General features: G+C 51.4%; 1 protein-coding gene across 12 annotated transcripts; it reads left to right on the forward strand.

Annotated features, from left to right (window-relative positions):
• Positions 1–1250: 1250 nt before the first annotated feature.
• Aire (autoimmune regulator) lies at positions 1251–16185 on the forward strand. 12 transcript variants are annotated; one of them, NM_001106379.1, is made up of 14 exons: positions 1251–1443; positions 1769–1943; positions 2172–2327; positions 2713–2787; positions 3250–3363; positions 4974–5110; positions 5304–5384; positions 7170–7285; positions 8333–8432; positions 9398–9574; positions 11111–11232; positions 11332–11437; positions 14088–14156; positions 15916–16185. In NM_001106379.1, exons 1-14 carry the CDS (start codon positions 1309–1311, stop codon positions 15994–15996), a joined length of 1644 nt encoding a protein of 547 aa, NP_001099849.1. In that variant the 5' UTR covers positions 1251–1308; the 3' UTR covers positions 15997–16185. The 12 variants fall into 12 exon arrangements, with proteins under 12 accessions (NP_001099849.1, XP_006256309.1, XP_063135112.1 ...); XM_006256247.4 differs by having other exon boundaries at positions 1257–1443; positions 4974–5122; XM_063279042.1 differs by having other exon boundaries at positions 1309–1443; positions 4974–5122; positions 7173–7285; positions 15916–16090.
• The last annotated feature ends 3829 nt before the right edge of the window (positions 16186–20014 follow it).

Below are 20014 nucleotides of genomic sequence, written 5' to 3' on the forward strand. Positions count from 1 at the left end.
ATGTGCCCTTTCCACCTGCTGGCACACAAGATGGGCCATCTCCTCTGTCCTGCTAAAGCCTCCATCTCATTCCTCCAGCCCTCAGCCCAGGACAGATGGGCGTTCCCAGCTGGGTCCACTGTCCAGCCAATTGCAAAGGTTTCGTATTGTGGCTACTCAGAGGTACCAGCACTCTGGGCATTCAGGGAGTAGCCAAAAGCACAATTTTTGACTCCTCCTTTCTCTTCCCTCAGTTATTTCGTTTTCTTTTATTATTTTCTTTTATGTGTATGAGTGGCTTGTTTGCAAGTGTAGGTGGTCACCACGCAGTGCCAGTAGAAGCAGAAGAGGGTGCCAGATCCTCTGGAATTGGAGTTTACAAAGGGTTGTGAGCCATCACGTGGGTGTTTGAGAAACAATCCTGGGTCTTCTGCAAGAGTAACACGTGTTCTTACCACCGCCGAGCCATCTCTCTAATCCTAGTCCCTCTCTTTTTAAGTTCAGTGTGTGTGTGTGTGTGTGTGTGTGTGTGTGTGTGTGTGTGTGTGTATACACTCTCACTTGCATACGTACACGTGTATGGAGCTAGAGGTGAACATGGGGTGTTTTCTCCAACTGTTCCCCTAACGTTTTTAAACTTTATTCTGTTTCTCTGTGTAGCCCTGGCTGTCCTGGAACTCACTTTCTAGACCAAGCTGGCCTCAAATTCACAGATATCCCCCTCTATCCACCCCCGCTTCTGTCTCCCTAATGCTGGCACTAAAGGCACGCATCCCCAAGTCCAGCTTTTCACCTCATTTTTTGAGGCAGGTTCTATCCCTGAACCTGGAGCCTACGTCCATTCAGCTAGTTGCCTGGTCAGTGTGCTCTACAGTGGCTCCTGTCTCTGCCTCCCCAGCGCTGGTAGGACCTGGCAGGCACTTTGTCCACAGAGCCATCTTCCCAGCTAGCTCTGGTTTTTAACCCATAAACAGATCCTCTGCAGGCAACCTCCCTGCTTCCTCTACTCAGCTCAGGCAGCTGTTCTGGATCACACAGGGACGGAATATCAGAGCCTCCTGAACCCAGCGGTAGGGCAGTCTCTTTTCCAGCCTTCGGAAGCTGGGCCCTGATTGGCTCCAGGCTGGGTAACAGCCTCTCTCTTTCCTGGTTGAAAGTATAACAGAGTCGCTGAACAAGGCAAACATCGCCTTTCCGCGGCTGGGGAGTAAGTATAAACGCTCACAGGTGCCTGCCTCTCCCGATAGCACCTAGACACCCAAGGGAGAAGGGAACGCAAGCGCGCGGGGGGCCAGCAGGGGGCGCCGAAGCGCAGACCCTGTCTGGAGGATGGCTGGTGGGGATGGGATGCTGCGCCGCCTGCTGAGGCTGCACCGCACCGAGATCGCAGTGGCCATAGACAGCGCCTTTCCGCTGCTGCATGCTCTGGCCGACCACGACGTGGTCCCTGAGGACAAGTTCCAGGTGGGCTCCTGCCCTGCCCCCCGCGCCTCTCAGTCTCCCCACCCCTCTACCCACAGCCTAGGTGATCCCTCCCAACCTCTGCCAGCGCCCATACTATACCCACACCCTCCCCTACCAGTGGTCCCAAGCCCTCCTCAAGAGACCTCTCCGGGTCAGGTGAGTCCCCTAACCTCACGCCCTGTGCACCCTGACAACCCCAGGGCTCGGGGAATGGCAGGAATAGACAGGTCTCCCTTCTCCCAAAGAGGCCGCAGGGGTAAGAGGAATGGTGTGCACAGGGGTTAGAGGAATGGTGTGCACAGGCAGCCCGATGCTATTCCTGCAGGAGACACTCCGGCTGAAAGAGAAGGAAGGCTGCCCCCAGGCCTTCCACGCCCTGCTGTCCTGGCTCCTGACTCGGGACAGTGGGGCCATCCTGGATTTCTGGAGGGTTCTCTTTAAGGACTACAATCTGGAGCGGTACAGCCGCCTGCATACCATCCTGGACGGCTTTCCAAAAGGTGGGCCTGTACTGATTGATGCTGGCACTGATGCTCAGCCAATGGGTAGCATTGGGACTATGGATATAAGTCCGGACATGTTTTAAGCGAGCCACTAGAACAGATCCTAAGAGGCAAAGGGCAGAGGTCTGCTCGCTCTCTCTCTTCCTCAAGAGTGCCCTGTTCTAGAGCTCGCCCTGAAGATAAGGCTTTAAGACAGGACCATTGTCTTTGCCCCCCGAGCTGCAGATGTGGACCTTAGCCAGCCTCGGAAAGGGAGGAAGCCCCTTGCTGGTCCCAAGGCTTCAGTAGTGCCACCCAGACCCCCCACAAAGAGAAGAGCCCTGGAAGAGCCTCGAGCCACCCCACCAGCAACTCTGGCCTCAAAGAGCATCTCTAGCCCAGGTACTCAAGAGGAACTACCCAGGGTTGCTGGGCCCTCCCCGACCGGCTCTCAGGAGCTTCTGTCTTACTGACACCACCCCAGGGCCAGCCTGCCAGAGCTGGAGTCACCTTTGAGCGCTCAGACCTGAGCATTGGAGGAAGAGGGCACAGCCTCTCAGCGTCTTACTGTCCTGAAGGCTGGGTTCCAGGGTGGTGGGTGAGGCAGGCAGGTGGTTTTGATTTCCTTTTCTGTTGAAGAAGGAAACACAGCCCAGACCAGCTTAAGAACCCTCAGGGATCCAGGGAACCCTTGATATGACCCTTACCAGGTGCTTTCTCCCCAACCTTACTTGACATCCTGGACCTGTCAACACCCCCTAACCCAACCTGTACCTCCCCTTCACAGGTTCCCACTCAAAGGCCAAACCCCCTAAGAAGCCAGAGGGCAACTTGGAGTCACAGCGCCTCCCACTGGGAAACGGTGAGCAATGCCAAGAGGAGTGGAGGTTGGAGGGAATCTGATCCCATTGGCCTCAGCTGGGTGGCAAAGTCAGAGAAACATAGGGGCTCCTTAGACCCAACCATCTTGTCAGTAACCCCACCCACACTGCCCTGGGTGTCTCCTCCCAGACCTCTGCCCATTCTAATGCTTCCGACCTTCCAGCCAGCCCAGACACATAGCCACAAGGAAACTAACTATCCCTGCTCCTCAGCTGGTCCCAAACTTGGCCACACCCACCCACCATCCACCATCCACCATCCACCTGTGCTTCCTGGTCCTCACTCTCAGATACCCCAGGATCCCTGTGCCCCAGAGCAACACAGGTCCCACGCCACCATGAGATTCTTGTCAGTCCACCATTGGGCTCTACTCGACTAACACTGCAGTCCCCACAGACCTGTGCCCATTCATGTGTGTCTACTTGTGTCGGACCCTCTCCAGGAATCCAGACCATGGCAGCTTCTGTCCAGAGAGCTGTGACTGTGTCCTCCGGGGATGTCCCAGGATCCCGAGGGGCTGTGGAAGGGATCCTTATCCAGCAAGTATTCGAGTCAGGTAAACGCATGGAAGCAAGCTGCCAGGGAGACCCAGGCCTTCAAAATGGAAGGAAGTGTTTCTAGAGCAACTATGGCCGCAACCGAGGGCAAGGCAGCTAGTATGCCACATGCAGGTCTGATGGCTTTGGAGCACAGTGCTGATGCTGATGGCCCTCTACACGGGGGCATCTTTTGTCAGGCTAGTGGTTCATGCTCACATTCAACCATGGAATTCTACCTCCTCTACATCAGTGGGTGCTGCTAGTTACAGGTGACTTCCTGGGTTTTGCCATGTGCTCCAGTTCTTTCACCATACTGCCCACCCAAGACAACCCACCACATCTTACCGCCCTATCTCAGGCGTCTATGTCCTGTCCAGTCCCCTCACTCTTTGCCAAGCTCCTCCCACAACTGCCTACCTACTAGGTTGGCTCGCAGGGTCACCTTATACGGCCACCCGAATCATCTGAACAGGTCAGAGCTGGACCTGGCACACTCATCATAGAATCTGCTCCATGGCATCTCCTCTGTCCTGGACACTGGACTTGGATGCTATGGACAGCCAGAATGGTCTGGGAGCAGCCCTGGTTAGAGCAGCCCCAAGAATCTTGTCTGACCCTTCTGGGTGGCTTATTATTACAAAAAGTCCCTGGCTTGTAACAACAGATTCCAAAGTCAAGGTGTGAGCAGGACGCATCCCTCCGCAGGCTATGAAGGGTCCCTTCCCTTGCCTCTAGCATGAAGTGCTGTTGGGATGCTTTTTTTTTTTTTTTTTTTGGTTCTTTTTTTCGGAGCTGGGGACCGAACCCAGGACCTTGCGCTTCCTAGGTAAGCGCTCTACCACTGAGCTAAATCCCCAGCCCCCCCCCTTTTTTTAAAGATTTATTTATTTATATATAAGTACATTGTAGCTGTCTTCAGACACACCAGAAGAGAGCATCAGATCTCATTACAGATGGTTGTGAGCCACCATGTGGTTGCTGGGATTCGAACTCAGGACCTCTGGAAGAGCAGTCAGTGCTCTTAACCACTGAGCCATCTCTCCAGCCCTTGTTGGGATGCTTATTTCTGGGAACAGCCTCTCTCTCCAGTCTCTGATTTCACCATTCTTTGTTAGAACATTGGCTTTTTGTTTGTTTTGTTAAAGATTTATTTATTTTTTGTATATGAGTACACTGTAGCTGTCTTCAGACACACCAGAAAAGGGCATCAGATGCCGATTACAGATGGTTGTGAGCCACCATGTTGCTGGGAATTGAACTCAGGACCTCTGGAAGAGCACTCAGTGCTCTTCACCACTGAGCCATCTCTCCAGCCCTGTTTGTTTTTGAGACAGTTTCTCTGTGTAGCTTTGGCTATTCGGAAACTCACCCTATAGTAGACCAGGCTAGCTTTGAACTCGGAGAGATCTGTCTGCCTCTGCCTCCCAAGTGCTAGGATTAAATGTGTGTGCCACCACTCCCAGCTATGACATTATCTTAACTAACTATATGTCCAAAGACCCTGTTTTCCTGTAAGGTCCTGTTCTGAGCTTGTGAGGAAGGACACTGTTTATCTTAGGACAGTCCCCCAGCAAAGAATCCCTAACTGTATCTAGCCCAGACCCCCAGTGTGAGGTCTTTCTCCCAGGAGGATCCAAGAAGTGCATCCAGGTTGGAGGGGAGTTTTATAAACCCAGCAAGTTCGAAGACCCCAGTGGCAATTTGAAGAACAAGACCCGAGGTGGTAGCAGCCTAAAGCCAGTGATCCGAGGAAAGGGAACCCAGGTCACTATACCTGTAAGCCTTACTCAACATGTCCATTTTTGGGGAGCTTGGTCTTCCTCCCCTCCCCTGACACAATAGCCAGGCATTCTTCCTGAGGGTTGGGAGTTGTTCCCAGAGGGACTTTGTACAACTGGTGACCACATAGATCTTCCCTGACCCTGGCTACTTCATTCTGATCCTGTATCTCTCCTAGGGTAGAGATGAGCAGAAAGTGAGCCAGCAGTGTGGGGTCCCTCCCCTTCCACCTCTTCCCAATGAGCCCCAAGTTCACCAGGTAAGTCCCAAGAAGTGGGGTGGAGGGACTGGGGGGCAGGGGGAGACCAGGACCTTCTGTCCCTTGTCCTGGGTATTTAGCTGCCTGGAAGACAGAGACCTGAGACTAACCATGGTACCCACGGAAGGCATCTTCCTTCCCTTCTCTTTCTTCCACTTCCTCTCTCTCTGCTCTTTCTTGGAAGTTTTCCTTTTGATGGATATTGGGAGCTCTCAAATTAGTCACAGCGGGTGAGCTGCTTTTAAAATCACACATTCAGCTGGGTGGTGCAGGTCTTTAATCCCAGCCCTGGGTGGGGGGTGTCAGAGGTAGGTAGATCTCTGTGAGTTCGAGGCTAGCCTGGTCTACAGAGTTCCAGGACATCTAAGGCTACACAGAGAAATCCTGTCTTGAAAACAAACAAGGCTGGAGAGATGGGTCAGTGGTTAAGAGTGCCAATGGCTCTTCTAGAGGTCCTGAATTCAATTCCCAGCAACCACATGGTGGCTCACAACCATCTGTAATGGGATCCAATGCCCTCTTCTGGTGTGTCTGAAGACAGCTACAGTGTACTCATATACATAAAATAAATAGATCTTAAAGGAAAAAAAAAAAAAGAAACAAAGAAACAAACAAAAAACGGAAAAAAAAAAAAACCCTACACAGTCCATCCAGAGTATAAAAAGTATCTTAGCTGGAGTAGGCTAGAGATGAGGACAAAGCCTGATTGCTATGACTCTCTGAGAGCATCAAGCTAGCCTCTCCTCCCCAGCACCACTGGTGTGGTTGTGTCTGCAGTCATTGACGATAGATCCCAACACCTCAGAGCCAGGTACTCTGAGGTATCTGCTGGCCCCGGACATCAAGGGTTGAAGGGTCCAATTCTGCCCTGCTTCACAAAAGTGCCCTGGTTATTGGGGACCTGTGGAAGTATCCCCAAGCACGTGGTGGTCACAGTGTGAGCCAGCGCGGTCTGGCATCTGGGAACTTCTTGAAGGACTCAGAATTCCTTCCGTCCCAATAAAAGCAAAAGGTAGGGCGGAGGGAATGACAGGAGGTAACCAGGGCTAACGGGAAACCCCACAGGCCCATCTACTTGCTGTCCTATCAGGTGGGTGGTGGTCAACCTAGGGAACTGTGGGTCTCCCTACTCGTGGATTGTTGACTGGATGGTCCACGAGGGTAACGGGAGCAGAGAGGTCGAGTGGGAGTGGGGTTTGGAAGTCCTGTGAATGACTGCATGGAGACCAGCTATATCAGGAGGCAGATCAACTTTACTTAGGGCGATTAGGCTTATGACGTTTTGGGTGGGGGGGCTGAGGGTAGGAATATCCAGGATGGACAAAGGTCATCGGCTGGGGGCTGAGGGTACCTGAAATGTCTCATTAGCAAAGGGAAGCATTTTGAGAGTCTCAGGTGCAGGATAAACAGGAATTTTATCAGGAGAAAGGAAGCTGGCCCTGTAATCTTGAGGCTACGTGACATTCCTCAGGTAGAGGCCTATGTGGGGGGCTTAGAATTCCCCAGATAAGGTCAAAAAAGGAAGAATCCTGTCAATGAAGGGAGCCCAGAGGCTTTCAGGTCACGTCCGGACTTCGACCTTAATTAGCAGTGTCTGGCACCCAGAACTTCTTCCTGAGAGGGACGCCCCCTAGGTCTGTGTGAGAGGCTAGTACTACAGAGACATTGCAGAGGTCAGGCAGAGGCTAAAAGGGCCCAGAGGGAACCTGGGAGTCAGCCCCCAGTGGTGAGCATTGTCCCAAGCAGGTCAAGTCCCAGGCAAGCACTGTGTTCCTTTCTGATCAGAAGAACGAGGATGAATGCGCTGTGTGCCATGACGGAGGCGAGCTCATCTGCTGTGACGGCTGTCCCCGCGCCTTCCACCTGGCTTGCCTGTCCCCACCTCTGCAGGAGATCCCCAGGTAAGCAGACCTCTCCATCCCTGCTTGCTACTTATGTCCTGGCCACCCTGATCCACCACCGTCCTTATCCGCTGACCTTGAGGAAGCCTAGTAGCCTCCACAGAGGACAGTAATGGCCTTTCAGGAAGAGCTGGGCAACAGGGCGCTATCTATGGACGTGGTAGGGTGCTCTGGCCATACTGTAATCTATCTCCGTTCCCAGCCTCATGGCCCACTCAGGGTCAGCAGGCCAAAATGAGCCATAACATGATGTCCCAAGGCAGAGGTGGCCATATTTGGGCACAAGTCTTTTTCCAAGGCACCCCCAGCCCCCCAAATTTCATTCCCACAAAGATGTATTGTTACCCCCATCGCTGACTGCACGGCCCTCTGTTCTGAGGGAGCAGCAGTCTGTGGGGGCTAGCCTGGGCTCTGACCCAGGTCTCTCTGATCCTCTTCCAACAGAGTCCTTCCTCTCCTGCCCTTATCTCCCCTCCCCCACTGGCCCATCCCTAGGGGATGGTGGGCGTATTGAGGATGGAAACAATGTAGCTGAGAGAGGGCCCACAGTTAGGCGGGGCCTCTGACAAGCAGTCATAGGTGCTGAGGGGTACTGGGCATAGAATATTTTTAAGAGTTAACAGAGAGGGGCTGGAGAGATGGTTCAGTGGTTAAGAGCAATGACTACTCTTCCTGAGGTCCTGAGTTCAAATCCCAGCAACCACATGGTGGCTTACAACCATCTGTAATGGGATCTGATGCCCTCTTCTGATGTGACTGAAGATAGTTACAATGTACTATAAATCTTAAAAAAAAAAAAAAAAAAGGCAGAGAAGCACTCTAGGGACCCTGACTCTCCGTCTAGAGCCATTCTCCAGGCATAAATAGCTTATATCCTACTGAATTTCCCGACTCTTTTATTCCTGGGTTTGGCTTCCCCATCTGGTGAATGAACACGGGGACATGAGAGTCCTCAAGTCATCCCTGCTTTGCAGTTCTTGGGGGGGATGGGTGGTCTATGGTCTCTGCTTTGTCCAACACGCCTGTGACTAGTGGTCTTCTACATAGTGGCCTTTGGAGATGTTCGTGCTGCCTCCAGGGCAGAATCCAGCAGAACCTGTCCCAGCCTGAGGAGTCCAGGCCCCTGGAGCCATCTGCAGAGACCCCGGTATGCCCATATTGGGTCACCCCCTTCCTTCTTTCTATCTGTCTACAGTCCCATCTCCTGGATTCTTCTGTGAGTCCTGCATGCCCTGGGTTTAGCACCATGCTCTGGTCAGGTCTGAGTAGCCCTTCTGGTGAATTCCCTGTGGGATTGAGGGGCCAAGGGATTAAGGACAGCTTCCAGGGCCTGTGAGATGGCTCAGTGGTTAAGAGCACTGACTGCTCTTCCAGAGGTCCTGAGTACAATTCCCAACAAGCACATGGTGGCTCACAACCATCTGTAATGAGATCTGATGCCCTCTTCTGGTGTGTCTGAAGACAGCTACAGTGTATGCATATACATAAAATAAATAAATCTTAAAAAAAAAAGCAGTATTCTGCTAGCAGCCTTCAGATGAAGATGTAGAACTCTCAGCTCCTCCTGCACCATGCCTGCCTGGATGCTGCCATGTTCCCGCCTTGATGATAATGGACTGAATCTCTGAACCAGTAAGCCAGCCCCAATGAAATGTTATCCTTATTAAAAACAACAACAACAACAACAACAAAAAACAACAAAAAGGAGATATTTAAAAAGAAAACAAGAAACCCAGTGCTGGCTGACCCGGAGGCCATTGTCACCAGGTCTAAGACGAACCCTTGAGCCAGCCACATCCAGCCTTTTCTTCTGCTTCTTTTTTTAAAATTTATTTCTATTTTACATGTATTGATGTTATACCTGTGTGTCTGTCTGAAGGTGTCAGACCCCCTAGAACTGGAGTTACAGACAGTGGTGAGCTGTCATGTGGTTGCTAGGACTTGAACCCAGGTCCTTTGGAAGAATAGCCAGTTCTCTTAGCCACTGAGCCAGCTCTTAAGGCTGTACCAAGCCTTTCCAACCTCAGACCCATAAACAGCAGCCCAGTCCTGACTCCTATGTGGTGCTGAGCAGTGCCCTGTGGCCCCTGAGTGCTGACCCTTGAATTCCAGATTCTCCTGGGACTGAGGTCAGCTTCCGAGAAAACCAGGGTCCTGTCCAGGGAGCTGCCAGCCGGCTCAGATGCTGCAGTCACATATGCGAACCTGCTGGCCCCACCTTCCACAGCCCCTGTTCTGGAGCCTTCAGCACTCTGCCCTCTACCGAGTGCTGGGGCGGAAGGGCAGCCGGTGAGTCAGGGAGAGCCCTGGGGCCTGGGTGCTGTCTTCTGGGAGCTCTGGACCTACAGGACAGTTGTAAGCCCAAATCAGGGCCTCTGGTGGACTCGCAGGGGCTAAGAATTAGACGGGCATTCCTGGGGTCAGGGGAGGGCTCTGCCAACTTCCGGTAACAGTAGGCACAGGGGCTGTGGGGAGAGCACGGGGGTGGGGGGCTGCATAGATCTCAGCCCTGCCACACAATTCTGACGGTCCCAAAATCCAGCTGGGCCTCGGAGTGGGCTCACCGGGTGAAAAGGGCTTCCTGCCAAGATAGAAGGCCTGAGTTGGATTCCCAAGACTCATGTGGTACAGAGGGAGACTCAGTCTGCAAGATGTCCTCCGATCTCCATGTGCACAACCACAAATAATAAATTAGATAGGAAGAAGGGAAGGGGGGGGCTGGAGAGATGGCTCAGCGGTTAAGAACACTGACCACTCGGGGGCTGGAGAGATGGCTCAGCGGTTAAGAGCACCCGACTGCTCTTCCAGAGGTCATGAGTTCAATTCCCAGCAACCACATGGTGGCTCACAATCATCTGTAAAGAGATCTGATGCCCTCTTCTGGTGTATCTGAAGACAGCTACAGTGTACTTATATATAATAAATGAACAAATAAAAAATAAAAAAAAAAAGAACACTGACCACTCTTCCAGAGGTCCTGAGTTCAATTCCCAGCAACCACATGGTGGCTCACAACCATCTGTAATGGGATCCGATGCCCTCTTCTGGTGAGTCTGAAGACAGTGACAGTGCACTTATATATAATAAATAAATAAATCTTTAAAAAAAAAGGAGGGAAGACAGGAAGACAGACAGACAGATAGATGGACAGGCTTAGCTTGGTTATCTTGGCAGTATATCCCTCCCCACCATGAGGCAGGACGATAAACTCGGAATCCCTCAGGCCCTGCCCACTTCCCTTGGTTACCTTTCTTTTTTCTTTTTTGGATACCCCCACCTTTTTTATTTTTTCTAAAAAAAAGATTGATTTTATGTATATGAGTACAGTGTTGCTGTCTTCAGACACAGCAGAAGAGGGCATCAGACTCCATTACAGATGTCTGTGAGCCACCATGTGGTTGCTGGGAACTGAACTCAGGACCTCTGGAGGAGCAGTCAGTGCCCTTAACCACTGAGCCATCTCTCCAGCTCCCCCCCCCCCCTTAAATTTAATTTTCTTTTTTTACTTATTCATTTACATCCCCCTCACTGCCCCCTCCGGTCACCCCCTCCCACAACCCTTCCCCACTCCTTCCTCTAAAGCTCTTCTAGAGTCCTACAGTTGGTGGGATCAGAACTGGATGGACTGGCCCATGAAAGGCAGCATGGAAGACTGTTTTCTGACATTTCTTAAGGTCACCCCTCCCGCCTTGGGACATCAAGGCCCCAGAATTTACAGTCCCATTCAGGCGACTTGAAACCATAAAGTTTCCCAGTTACCCCGAGTTGGTAGCATATAGGGCGAGCAGGACTCAGGCTGGGTTGCCGCCCATGTTGCTCCTTCAGGGTCCGACACTGAGCGCGCGATGCGGTGTGTGCGGCGACTCCACCGACGTGCTGCGGTGCGCACACTGTGCCGCTGCCTTTCACTGGCGCTGCCACTTCCCGATGGCTGCTGTCCGGCCAGGGTGAGTGAGAGGGCACGGGTGGGAGAGAGAGTAGCCGGTGACCCCACACACCTCGAAGGTTCTCCGAGTCAGCAAGCTTTCCTCATTCCACTCCGACAGGACCAATCTCCGCTGCAAGTCCTGCTCGGCAGAACCGACTCCCACGCCAGGCGTGCCAGGCGAGGCTGTGCCCACCGCTGTGCGTCCCACACCTGGGCTTGCCAAGGTCAGTATACGGTCAGTCCAGGTGGGAGCCTGTGCGAGTGGAAGAGAATTTAAGCCCAACCAATAACCGTGTGCCCTATTACTTTTTGTTTGGTTGGGTTTGGGGGGTTTTGAGGCGGGGCGGTTGTTTGTTGTTTGTTGTTTTATTTTGTTTTGTTTGAGGCGTGGTCTCATTACAGATCTCTGGTGTCTGGAACTCACTCTGTAGACCAGGCTGACCTCAAACTCAGAGATCCATCTGCCTAAGTGCTGGGATTAAAGGCCTGTGACTCTATTCCTGGACTAACTTTTTTGTTTGTTTTTTTAAAAATTAATCCTTTTTAAAAATCTTTTTTTTTTTGTATTTTTTTTTTATTAACTTGAGTATTTCTTATTCATTTCGATTGTTACTCCCTTTCCCGGTTTCCAGGCCAACATCCCCCTAGCCCCTCCCCCTCCCCTTCTATATGGGTGTTCCCCTCCCCATCCTCCCCCCATTACCACCCTCCCCCCCCCAACAATCACGTTCACTGGGGATTCAGTCTTAGCAGGACCAAGGGCTTCCCCTTCCACTGGTGCTCTTACTAGGCTATTCATTGCTATCTATGAGGTTGGAGCCCTTTAAAAATCTTTTAAGATTTATTTTCTTATTTATATGAGTACACTACAGCTGTCTTCAGACACACCAGAAGAGGGCATCGGATCCCACTACAGCTGGTTGTGAGCCACCGTGTGGTTGCTGGGAATTGAACTCAGGACCTCTGGAAGAGCAGTCAGTGCTCTTAACTACTGAGCCACCTCTCCAGCTCTTTTTAGTTTGTTTTAAGACTAGTGCTGGGATCAAAGGTGTGTGTCACCAATTCCAGCTCCCCGGTTACATTTATAAAGTGTTTTTCAATAAATAGACAATGTATTTTGATAAGTTGAATCTATTTAAAAGGGAAAGGCTCGCTGTGGTAGGTCAGGACTTTAACCCAGCACCCAGCAATAAGGGTAGGTTGGTCTCTGTAAGTTAGAGTCCAATCCGGTCTATATAGTGACTTCCAGGTCAGTTGGGGCTACATAATGAAACCCTTTCTAAACAAAACCAACCTATTTTAAAGGGAAACCTTCCACTAGCTATAAACTCACTGTTGGTACTGGCTTCCCAGGAGTCTGGGCCTCGGAGCTCTGTTCAGGGTGCTCTGGACCTAAGGGCAGCTGGCTTAATTCAAAACAAGACCACTGGGAGACACGTAGGGGCCAGATCCTCTACTGGAATTGGAGAATAGCTATCAGAATGACTGGGAGCTCCAAGCCAGCCAACTACTGGTCTGGGTAGAGAGAAAGAGAAGGGGGGAGGAGAGAGAGAGAGAGAGAGAGAGAGAGAGAGAGAGAGAGAGAGAGAGAGAGAGAGAGGAGAGACTCCAGTTGGGGAGGAGAGCCAAACAATGCTGCTAGTTTTTGGTGTCCCCAAGAGCCACCTACCCAAGTCCTCTACCCAAGTGGATCTCCATGTCACCTCTGCTTTCACTAACTGGGCAGGGACTGAGCTTCGTCTGGAGATCTGAGGCCCAAAGAGGAAAGGGTGGTACCCACCTCCAGTCATTTACCACCCAGGCTTGGGCTCCTAGCAGTCCCCTGGTTCAGGGGCAGAAGGAAGAGATTTTTTTTTCTTTTTTTTTCTTTTCTTTTTTTTTTTTTTTTTCCGGAACTGGGGACCGAACCCAGGGCCTTGCGTTTGCTAGGCAAGTGCTCTACCACTGAGCTAAATCCCCAACCCGAAGGAAAAGATTTTATGTAGATGTGTTTGTTGTACAAGGCTGGCAGAGGGTATTCACAGCTCAGTGCTGGACTCCAGCTCTCCCTGATCAATCTGGACCCCTAGTTGCACGTTGATCTTACAGGATTGAGAAATCTGGGAGGCTGCGTCAGAACCTATCCATCCTAGGATTCTGCTGGAGGACTCAGGAGAGCACGGGGCCACCTTTGCTGAGTCCTTAGAGCAGTGGTCCTTAACCTCTGGTGTCAAATGATCTTTTTACAGGGTTGCCCGAGACCATCGGATATATCTGATATTTGTGATTTGTAACAGTAGCAAAATTACAGTTGTCAGAGTACAGTTACAAAATTACAGTTACAAAGTTGTTACAGAGTAGCAACAAAAAATATTTTCTGGGGGGAAGGGGTTCATCACGTCATGAGGAACTGTATTAAAGGGTGGAAGCACTAAGAAGGCTGAGAACCACTGTCCTAGAGCCTAGACACAAAGGGAAGATGGGCAAATGAAAGTCACTTCTAGAAGGATATGCACAATCCTTCTAGAGGATCGAGTGGTAGCGCCTCCACTGGCTTCACTGTGAACTCTTGCCTGGAGCCTGCCACTCCCTGACTGGAGCTCTGTCACTATGGCCAGGGCAGGTTCAACAAAGTACAGCTCACGTGACCAGTGAAAGCAGAGAGAGACACGGACTAGGTCCTGGCCTTCAAGTCTCTTTGGGGGTCCCAGGCAGTATATAGGACAAATGGGTTGTCCCCACTCTGCCTGTGTCCCCAGCCTAGGTGTGAGTCTGCTCTGTTGTGGAGTACAGGCTGCCCCCCCCCAACCTGGAATCCTGTTTCCGGTACCCCACCCCTAACCCCTGCCTGCTGCTTAAGTTGGGTTGACATTTGACTCTCTGCTTTGGTTCCAGGTAGGGGACGACTCTGCTAGTCATGACCCTGTTCTGCATAGGGATGACCTGGAGTCCCTCCTGAATGAGGTAATATGTCACCTAGTCTGGGCCATGCTCTCAGATTCTTTGCTGCCCCCAGCTGGCCAGTGTTACCCTGCCCCTATAGCTGCTCCTCCCAGAACAGTGAGTATACATCACTATTTCTATATAGGGTGCTGGCCTCCTCCTACCTGTTACCTTCTCCTACCAGGAGCCTCACATCTGGGAGCCCTACTGTCCTCAGGGACTCAGAGCCGGGGTGGAGGGTGTGTGGTGGTGGGGTGTTAAGCCCTTGACTTTTCTGGGAGAGCTGGTCGGGTCTTTCAGGGACCTCTCTCTTACCCCTCCCAATTCAGGTTTCTGAAAGATGGACAAGTAGGGCCAAGTGTGTGGGCCAGGTCTTTGATCCCCAGCACTTGGGAGGCAGATGTAGGAGGATTGTGAGGTGGATACTAATCTGGACTACGTTATAAAACCCTATCTCAAAAACCTGAGGGGCTAGAGAAATACAAGAGTATTGCTCCTGCAGAAGACCCAAGTTTGGTTCCCAGCAGCCATGCCAGGTGGCTTTTTTTTTTTTTCTTTCTTTTTTTTTCGGAGCTGGGGACCGAACCCAGGGCCTTGTGCTTGTGCCAGGTGGCTTTTAACTGTTTTGAATTTCACTCCAGGGGATCTGAGGTGCCTGTATACACACACACACACACACACACACACACACACACACACAGGCACATACATACACACACAGGCACATACATACACACACACATATAGAAACATATACACACACATATGTGCATAGGCACACACAAATACACACACACAGGCAAACACATAGACAGACACACATGTACATACACACTTTTTTTAAAAAGATTTATTCATTTATTATATATAAGTACACTGTAGCTGTCTTCAGATACACCAGAAGAGGGCATCAGATCTCTTTTACAGATGGTTGTGAGCCACCATGTGGTTGCTGGGAATTGAACTCAGGACCTCTGGAAGAGAAGTCAGTGCTCTTAACCGCTGAGCCATCTCTCCAGCCCATACACACTTAAAATAATAGGAAGACAGACTGACTGCTCCTCCAGAGGTCCTGAGTTCAATTCCCAGCAACCACATGGTGGCTCACAACCATCTGTACAGAGATCCGATGCCCTCTTCTGGTGTGTCTGAAAACAGCTACTCTGTGTGTGTGTGTGTGTGTGTGTGTGTGTGTGTGTGTGTGTGTGTGTGTGTTAGAATAAATTTCTTCTAGAACCTGAAATAGGGCCTTGTCTGTTGTAAGGACACAAACTCCTCATTCCCTTTCCCCAGGGAGCCCACATGCCCTTGTCATTATCTGTTGACACTTTGGGAGACTCAACTAGCTGTGGGACAGGGGCCTGCCCTGGAAGTGGGCCATGCACAGGCAGATCTGCAGAAACACAGGGGAGAGAGAGAGAGAGAGAGAGAGAGAGAGAGAGAGAGAGAGAGAGAGAGGTGATCTAGCAAGGATGGGCATTGGAAAACTGAGAAACTGAGGACTGCCTTCATGACTTCCCAGTCCTGCTGGCAGGTCTGATTCTGAGCAGAGAGAAGGATCTAGTAAAGAAAGCCATTAAGAAGAAGACGCCAGGCCCAGGGCTGACAGGCTGCTCTAGAGTAGTACTGGATAAAGAGTCCCCCTTCACTGGCATGTCCTGCAGGCCTCAGCTCTCAATCCTCTACCTTGAACTAGAGGGCCAGGTTGGGTGACACCTTCATGTCAGGACAGCTCCAAGGAGGTCCAACGGCTCTAACCTTCTGTGTCACTCTCTCCCAGCACTCCTTTGACGGCATCCTGCAGTGGGCCATCCAGAGCATGTCACGCCCGCTGGCCGAGACACCACCCTTTTCTTCCTGACTCCAGGCAGCATAGCACCAGCCCCCACCCCACCCCATCAGATGACGCCTTATACCTGCAGCCCCTCCGTTCTGAGAGGACTAGGCTAGTTAGGGCCAAGAGCTGCAGGACTCAGCTGGCAGACGGCCCTGGTCTTTGTGGAGATGCAAGGCCACTCTGTGTCTTGAAATTAAAGTCACTTCTGTGTGCTTTGAGGTGCTCCATGGTGGATGTTTGTTTTGGGGGGTATCTATACTCCTGGTGCTTATAACTAGGCCACAGTGGAAGGAGATCGCTATTTTGGGAAAGAGACACATTGAGTGAACAGTATCCTGTGCCCTTGTAGAAAAACCTGGGGCCTCATTGTGGCCCCTAAGGCCCTGTGTGGCTTCTGACCATTTCTATCCCTGCATCAGTCTCCCTGGGCAAGCCCCTCCCCCATCATTCAGTCCCATCCCAGGTCCTGGACACTTGGAATTTCCTGTCCTTCTATGCTACATGTCTAGCATCCTTGAGACCTCACCCCCACCCCAAGTGTCCCTTCATTTACTCATTTCTTTTTTTTTAAATTCCAATCCCGATTTCACATCTTTTTCAGAGCATCTTGGCAGGCAGGCTCCAGAGGGGTATCCTCATTGGAGGCACAGAACCTGCTATGACCTTAGACGACCTAATGGCTGTGAAGCCAGAAACTGCAGGGATCAGAGGGGGCCAAGGGTGTGCCGGGCCATGACTGGGGACCCTGGAGAAGGCAGGGAGCCATGTGCAGAGGTGAAATATAGACACTTGGGCATGGCGAGGTCTGGGGCTATGGTTGCTTTCAGAAAGATGGGTTCCCTGAGAAGCCCAGAAGCCTGCATGTGCCATGCACACACTGAGGCAGATTGAAAGGTCCCAGACGTCAGATGCTACCTGTTCCTCATCAGGCCCTTAATTAAGATGCACGAGTGTCTGCCCTGTGTGAGTCCTGAGAGCTGGATCAAGATGCCTAGCCCTGGGCACCGTGGTGTATTGGGGTCAGCATTCCTGAAGGCTGTGGGTGAGCACAGAGGCAGACCCTAGGAGAGCTGGCTTCTGACCCTTGTCCACACCATTGTTACACAGGAGGAGTGAGTAGCTGTCTGTCCTATGGAGGGCCAGAGGCAGGGGAGAACAGGGGGTGATCTCAATGCCATAGAAGCACTTGATGGTTTCACTATGTAGACCAGGCTAGCCTCAAACTCACAGAGACCCACCTGCCTCTGCCTCTCAAATGCTGGGATTAAAGGCGTATGCCACGGCGGCACCCAGCTGCATTTGAACGTCTCGGTGTGGAACCAGCATCCCAGGGGGTAGTTGAGCATCCTGGCTTGGAGACTGAGTGCCGCAGTGACACTTGACTTCCCAGTGTGGAAGGTGGGTGCGCTGGGAGAGGAAGGACTCAAAGCATGGGTTCGGAACCGCACACTAAAACTCAGACACACAAAGCAGGGCTGTGCCTGAGTGAGTGTGAGTATCTGTGAGCGTGTGTGTGTGTGTGTGTGTGCGCGTGCGTGTGTGTGAGAGTGTGTGTGTGTGTGTGTGCGCGCGCGCGCGCGCGCTCATGTGTGCGAACACGAGTGCACTTGGTCCATGTTTATCATGGAGGGGGAGGGGCGTTCCCAGAGGGAGGGATGGGAGCACACAGCTACTGTCCTTATGAGATGTTCTGGTGGGGGAAGTCACTGAGGACGAGCGGGAGCCCCCTAGAATCTACCATTCTTGGTGCTGGTGGTTGGCGGGGGCGGGGCTGGAATTTGCAATGAGCTGCTGAGGTGATGCCAGATTCTACCCAATGGACACACTGACATGGGTTCCACACAGTTCTCCCCAGATGACCCCTCTTCCCCAAAATGGAGAGAGAGACCAACTCCAGCCCTTTCCAGCCGTGGACTGGCCTCTCTCACAGGGCAGCTCTGGCGCACTGTGTCTCAGCTTGGGAATCCTGGAAGGACAATGAAGAGTCCATTGTCACCAGGATGCTTCTCTAGACAGGTCCAAGGAGGATCCCAGTCAAGGCCCCACTCCCTTTTACAGCGACCATGGACCTCCATGAAATTGAACCCCTTCTCTTTACTCTAGCTTGCTCCTACCTAGGTCCTGAGCTCAGATCCTGGCCCCGTGAAGCCATCCCCATACACAGGCTCTTTGAGGAGACCCTTGGGCTTTTGTTTTGATTGTTGTTGGGGGAGAGAGGTGCCCAGGACAGTCTCCAGCCACCCTTTCCTTCCACTCGCTTGGACTTCCTGTATAACCTCAGCCATCCACCACCCATAGTATTTCTGCTTCACTTTGTCTGTGAGTCTAGCTGGTCTCCTATCCTTGGAGCCGTCACTCACCCCACTTTCTGACTCCTCTCACGGGGTTGTCAAGGCATCTCTTTTTCCTGTCTGTCTGTGGGTGGTTTGTCTCCTTCATCAGAATCCATGGGCTGCCCACGGTAGTCCTGAACTTAACTGAGTGGCCTTCTTGACCAGGCCATTAGTGCCACCTAGTGGCCATGTCAGGAAACATCTGCTTCTGCTGAGCTAGGAAGATTTGCCTATTCAGGCTTACCTTAATTTTATACAGAGTGTGTTTTGCGTGTATGAACTTGTAAATGGAGCTAACCCCAGAGGTGATTGAACCTTGTCACCTATGACACTTCACCTCTTAATTGCTTGGTGCCCTCCAAGACAGACGACAGGTGCACTTCAGCCAGACTTCCACAAGAATCTGAGGCCTCCAGCCACCATTCCTTAAACTGGCTTGACATGGGTTTAACCCTGTGCACATGGGAGCAATCCAGGGTCAGATTTCTTTTTTAAAAGTGTCTTTAGGGCTGGAGAGTTGGCTCAGAGGTTAAGAGCACCGACTGCTCTTCCAGAGGTCCTGAGTTCAAATCCCAGCAACCACATGGTGGCTCACAACCATCTGTAATGGGATCTGATGCCCTCTTCTGGTGTGTCTGAAGACAGCTACAGTGTACTCATATAAATACATCTTTGGAAAACAAACAAACAAACCCTTAAAAATAAAATAAAAAATTAAAAGAAAAGAAAGGTTCTTTGGAGCAACTCCCACCTGTGTCATCTGGAAATCTGCAGTTCGGTTCCCAGGTTAGCGGGCAGCGGCAGCTCGATCCCCTTGCAAACACCTCACGGATACACCAGCAGTCCAGTTCAGTAGAGTCGGGTTAGCAACAGCGGTGACACGACCTAGCAGAGACAGCCAGGCCTCAGCTTCAGCTTGAGTCAGCAAGAGGGACCCAGAGGAACACCAGTTCTCGGCTGTGCTGTTCTCAGAGAAGCGAAGATCAGCTAAGACTCCAGACCCACAAGCGTTGCACGGCTAGCTGTACCAACAAGCCAAGCTCAGCCTCAATCACTCTGTCCAGTCTTATTTGTACCCTCCAAACATCACGTGCCTTGCCCCAGCACGTGCATCCAGTGTGCCTGAGTTCTTAGAAGCAACAACAAACTGTAGAATGTTTCTCTCCATGGCGTCTCCACAAATGCAGCTCAACCATGCAATGTATGGTGGACCAATACATGTCGTTAGCAAGAATCCTTCGTCACGTGTCCTTTCACATGCTTGCTCTAGCAGAACATTCTCTCTCCCGTGTCTACTTCAGCTACACGTTCCTTCACGAGTCTGCTGAGCCTTTCACGCCTGTGTCCAGTTTAACAAAACACTCCTTCGTGTGTTTGCCCCAACAAAACACCATCCAACCCTTCCATTCCCACTTCACTCAGGATTTTTTTTTTGAAAGATCAGTTCATTTATCGTGTAAAATTACTGTACAGGACAATGTGTAGAGTTTCTGTTCATGTATTAAACTGTAAACTATTTAAATCATACCTGTCTCCAGACATACCAGAAGAGGGCATTGGATCCTACTACAGATGGTCGTGAAATGTGGTTGCATGGGAAGGAATTGAACTCAGGACCTCTGGAAGAGCAGTCAGTGCAGTCTTAACCACTGAGCCACCTCTCCAGGCTGTAAACCATTTAAAATGCCGTCATCTCGTCATCTCTAAGC

Source organism: Rattus norvegicus, chromosome 20 (assembly GCF_036323735.1).
Source record: "Rattus norvegicus strain BN/NHsdMcwi chromosome 20, GRCr8, whole genome shotgun sequence".
In the NCBI taxonomy this organism is placed as follows: domain Eukaryota; kingdom Metazoa; phylum Chordata; class Mammalia; order Rodentia; family Muridae; genus Rattus; species Rattus norvegicus.